We start from the raw sequence: 5,541 nt of genomic DNA on the forward strand, positions 1-5,541 counted from the left end.
TCAGATGATCTTCGTCGCGAAACTAGCTAATGGTGCTAATTCGTGGGAATTACGTTGAACCCCTAGCAGTTCTTTCATAATTAGGCGGACCGGTCCAAGACCAGACTTTAGCCGACACAATAACTCTACACTATTCAGCTGTAACAAGTTATACAGCAAAATACTAAAGCCCCAGCGTAAATTACAACATACACAACAACTAAAGTGTATCAGAAAACGAACATGACCCTTTAACGTTGCGAAATGTAACGAGCTTTTCTGCCGACCGGCAGCAGCTCTATAGCGTGGAGGCGAGATAAAGCGACCGCGGAAACACCCCAGCTCGGATTCGCAGGGGGCACGGGGGTCGGCAAGGGGATTTAGGATGTCGGTTCCGGAAATAAATTTGCTCATCTGCGACATGGGACCAAACGTATGAATTTTCATGAGGGGTCGCAACCAGATAAAAGAGCGAATGCTGTCGACACTCTTACTACATCGACGATGGATTTGAACATATGACTGTCAGAAGTATAATCCAGCCATGGATCCACACGGAAAAGCCCCCACGGAATTCCCGGCTTAAAACGAAGCCAAGATATGCACGCAATTCGAGTCCGGGCTCTGATCGATCAGGATGGTTTACATAAGAACGATACCACCCCAGGTTGATGATCAGTGATAGAAAGCCCGGACCTCGAAAGCATGTCAGAGGAAATGTTCGCTTGTACCCGTACGCTCGAATCGAGGAATTGATCCAGCAGGGCTGCCATGGGCTGCTTCGCATAGTTTTCTTTGGAATGGGTGCCTATTGGTTACTCCGGTGGTTAAACCTGGATATCAATGCAATCTCGGACTAGGTTCGAACCAATAGCACACGTGAAATTGATCGTCATTCTTTGTTTTTTGCGTTTGTGATATAACTGCAATAGCTTGATGATGATGGTGGCTAACGAAAAAAAATGCACACTAGTGAGCTCGTATTCGAGACCAACTTAGGACAGGCAGGTGACCAGAGAGGCAGCCTTAAAGCAAGCTTTGACTCTGCTGGTGGGTCGGACGTCCTCCTGTGCGGAGTAGACGCACCCGGGACCTTTCCCGTTCGTTTTGGAGGCCCGCGTCCGGGTTCGATCAACAGGAACGCTGGGAAACAAAATGACAGCTGGCCATGATCCCAGTGCAGTTAAGCCGCTCCCATCGATACCGATATGGGCATTTCAAACCGATGCATGCAAAGCTCAGGCCCCGTCAGAGCTAGGTCATGACGGACTACAGCTGCATGATCAAACAGAAAGATACCGTTTACTCTGCATACCCGTACCCCACTTCTAAAGTTCATATTCGACGTTCTCAGGCCTAGAATACGGCCTTTTGACATGACCACCACTTTGCTTAGCAAGCTTAAGAGACCGATTATAGTCACATTTAGGATGGTTACATGCATACCAAATACCACCCTTAGAGCTCATCGAAGAATATTGACATAACAAGAGCCTCGATCGGTGAATTCTCTGAAAATTCGACCGCGATCGATGTCTTCGAACGTCTCACATACGTGGTATAACTAAGACATTCAATTTGCTAGGTTTCCTAGACCTGCAGCAGCAAACGATGTTCGTCTCCAGTTCGCCTATCAGCCCACAGTTGCATGGATATATATCACTGCGTGGCAGGTTAATTAGGGTTTTACATGGCGGAAGGCTGGGTTGAGGTCTGTGAGCAAGGGAGTATCGCAAGATTCGTCTACCTATGCCACACATTTGATAACGGTGAGCTCGTTATCTGAATGCATATGGTGGTCGGTGCTGACCCCTGAGTGCGAACCGCTTTTTGTATAAACATGCAGGAAAATGCCTTTCTAACCGCCGAGGGTGTATATGTCAAAAGTTAACCTCTGTTTGGTGTTATAGTTTTTATTGACCTAATTTTGTTTCTAGTGGGGAACCTCTTGTCAAATGCTTAATAAGAATGTATAAGATCTTTATCATTAATGATAAAATTAACATTAATACGATTGAAAGTAATAAAGCTTCGCAAAGTGGTCTTTTGCAGTGGCTTGCATATGCAAATAAGTTACCCCTGATGTTGTGGTTCGCAATAACCTATCAAACTTAATTCTAGCTAGGCATGCACGTCTAATATAAAATTTTGTTACATGAAGTTGAATTACCTCGTATCACATTTGGTCTGAACTTATTGTTAATAATCCGGGTTATATACCTCGGTGCTTCATGGCTGTAGCCAGCTTTATGCATCAGATCTCGCTTGAGGAGGTGCTTTGCATACCTTTGTCGGCGAAAATGTTGTCATTCAGGCCGTGAAACAATTCTGTTGTTAGTTCTAAGCTGACGCAGTGACATAATTGAAATTCGGAAACCAACAACTACTTGGATCAATTGCCTCGTTCACCCCACCGCCCAAAACAAATTCTTTCCTTCGAAGTGTCGCAATTAATCTTTGTATGTCTTCCATTTGACAATATCTCCATTATTTCAGACTAAAAATAGTGTTTTGAACAGGAAATATAAGAGCTTAGAAGTTCAGCCGAATAATACGAGTTTCTCCACCTTCATCCGTGGATTCTTATCTCGAAGCGAAACAAATACGAGACCGGGGCACGCTCTCAGTCACCTCATATTCACACTAGACTGGCTAAACAAAAATACAAACGAACTAGATCTAGATACGTCGACTTATTTTCTCTAATTTTTGTCGGAGACAACGGTGTTTTGTTATCCCTAAAATCGCGCCGGCGAACCGGAGTCATGGTTTAGAACAGGCTGAAGCCGACGTCGCCGCTCAAACAACTGACAAGATGTTGTTTTCTCCATGGATCCATCCAACTAATTTGCTGGATGCCAAGTGGACCGCGGTCGCCTAAGTCTGATCCACTGATCAGCGCAAGGATCAAGACAGACTTCAAACAGCAAGCTGCTACTCCATGAAATGCGGAGTGGTCTATGCTTGTGACTATCACGACCTCGATCCATTAGATGGCGCGAGTATTGCGAGCATTTTAGCTAAAGCGGGGCGGAAAGTTTCGATCTTTAATTAAACTTCGGTTAACTGGAGAGACTTTTCTTTCTGCTTAAGCTTGTGATAACGAAGGGTATCTGAAGCATGTCGCGGAACCGAATGATATGCAAACCAGGTTATTTAATCTTGATTTCTCCCTCGACAACATTAACGCAATATGAAACTAGTAATAAGCATAGAAGCTAGGTATGAAATTATCGAGCGGGGTAAAGGTCTTCATACCCAGATATATCAACCTGACATGTTGTTTCAAGGCAGCCAATTCGCAACGATATAGTCCTTGTTGCTCTTACCCTAGATGACCTGGATTACATCAAGGCACAAGCCCTGGACTTGCTTAATCGAGCACCCAAGGCTTTGAAAACTGTTACGAATATTTAAATGTTTAGTTCCTTGTATCTGGGGGACTAGTTTGTTTCTGATTTTTTTCAATGGCAGAACTACTACAGCTTCTTCAGTTCATGCGTATCATTTCGGAACGGAAGACGTATCCAGAACCGTTGGCCCTAATACATGTATACATCATAGAGTTAGATGACACTGACAGTTGTTGCATGTTAGATGCCAATAATGCAGGTGTATCAAGAAACGACTGAATGGCCGTACATCTACCAGTTTATTAGTCGCTGCATACACGCAGGATTATTTAGTCTAGGCTATTGAGGGGAGAGTCACGATCGTACTAGCTAGCCTATGGAAGCATCATATTATGATATCAACCGCACCAATATATATTGAGATTATTAGGACGGGTTTTACAGATATTTATCTGAGATAACTGACAGAATTGAGTTTCATCTTTCTTATATAAACACTCTTTCCGATAACAATTTGAATAAACGCTATTAGGGAGATACTATACTAGGGCGCCAGCCACAGAACTTCCTCACCTGGAATCTCATCGCCACACTTACTGATCAGACTAGTTGCAAAGCCTCACCCCAATCCTTGGCTGAAATTTGCGTTGTGTTGGGAATTTCCCAACAGGTCTCACAATTTAAGAAAGTTGTGCCGGATTGTCACCATACCCTCAGGCAATTCTTGCCATTTTCTAAAATGTAACATTGGCACGAACAGCGCTGGCATCATTGCATCGGCATCTGACATTGAGTAATCCAAATAATTAATAGACGGCTAGCCGCCAGCTCATTACCTACGCATCGGATGGCGGTTGGCGGGCCCCGAATCGACAGCTGCAGCCGATCCGAAGTCATGTCGCGAACTGGAAGCTCGAGCACTGGCACACATTCAGTGACGCCGCTACCGATCTTGAGACGAGTTTTGACACGACATAGCTGCCGATATATGGATGAGGTAAGACGATCGAGAATTGGTTCAATCACTGATGTTTTATCTTCTGTTTCTTCGTATTTTCTGTTGCAGGGTCCTCTTGTAATTAAAGCCTATAAAAATGAGACAAGCCGCACAGGGAGTTTCTCATAACACAACTCGCCATAATACCTATGGGAACCGAAATAGCGTTATATCGGAAAGACTCGAGCTTAAGCAATACGGTTATATGCCTTCTGTCGGATTCCGTAGATTTGCCTGGGTGTTGCTGCTGTGATATGGCTTCGAAGGTTCTCCAGCCCAATTTGCCTGAATTGACCTTTTCTAGAAGCTGAGATTGGATGTTTCCTTCCCCAGGGATTCTGTCGGCTGACTGGGATTCGATATCATCTTCCCCAGACTGCGAAATCGGACTACCTCCAAAATGGAAAAACCTAAGGACTGCTAAGGGCTATGCTAAGGGTTGATAAGGATTGTGCTTCCGAAAAGTAATGAGGGATGCCTATCATATCATATCATGTGTAAATTTGACTGCGGTCCGTCGACGGCTCCATCACAATGGTCAGCGCATCGATTCGTGCCGAACCCACACCCTTTTGGGATCAATCAAGCATGGGTACGGAAACAAAGATCATGCTGGCTCTGAATATGATGAGATGACTGCCCTGAACGAATCCTGTTTAGAATTTCTTCTGGACGGCCCGGAAAAAGTTTGTGTCGTATCTCTTTTCTTGATCTCTTGTCGAGATGTCAAGACCCTTCATTACTCACGGCTATCGAACATCCTGATTCGTCGGATGGACGGAATAATTCAGCGGTAGGTGGCATTTTCTTATTTGCCAGGAAGGTCCGGTCTGTAAAGAATCACCGATAGAATGAACGCCACTTTCCTTGTCCCCTCATCTTAGCTTTCTCACACGCTATTCGCACTTGGATGTGTTCTGCACTTAAGAGACTAGGAGACCGTAGTCAGCATGAATTAAATCTGAAGCTACTGGCATATTGTGGATGGGATGCCGCCGGCGACAGATTCGGTTAGCTCGGTTTAAGAAAAACCTGACGTGCGAAAAGGTGGGTACCTTTCAAGTGTTCACACATGTCAAAACGACAGAAGCTACCAAATGGGACTAGAGATATGGAATTAGAAACTGCATCCCATAGTAGGCAAGCGGCACGGAGGGAAATCATCATCGATCGGCCAGGGCAGAAACGCTAGCTGAGGTAACCATGAAGCTC

At 44.7% G+C, this 5,541-nt stretch overlaps 1 protein-coding gene across 1 annotated transcript; it reads right to left on the bottom strand.

Annotated features, from left to right (window-relative positions):
* On the bottom strand, positions 1-402 carry AOL_s00210g245 (uncharacterized protein; the record flags this gene model as incomplete). The annotated part of the gene is made up of 2 exons (XM_011129047.1): positions 1-138; positions 223-402. The coding sequence occupies 2 exons, from the start codon at positions 400-402 to the stop codon at positions 1-3; spliced, it is 318 nt and encodes a 105-aa protein (XP_011127349.1).
* Between the last annotated feature and the right edge of the window lie 5,139 nt (positions 403-5,541).

Source organism: Orbilia oligospora (assembly GCF_000225545.1).
Source record: "Orbilia oligospora ATCC 24927 unplaced genomic scaffold scaffold00210, whole genome shotgun sequence".
NCBI lineage: Eukaryota > Fungi > Ascomycota > Orbiliomycetes > Orbiliales > Orbiliaceae > Orbilia > Orbilia oligospora.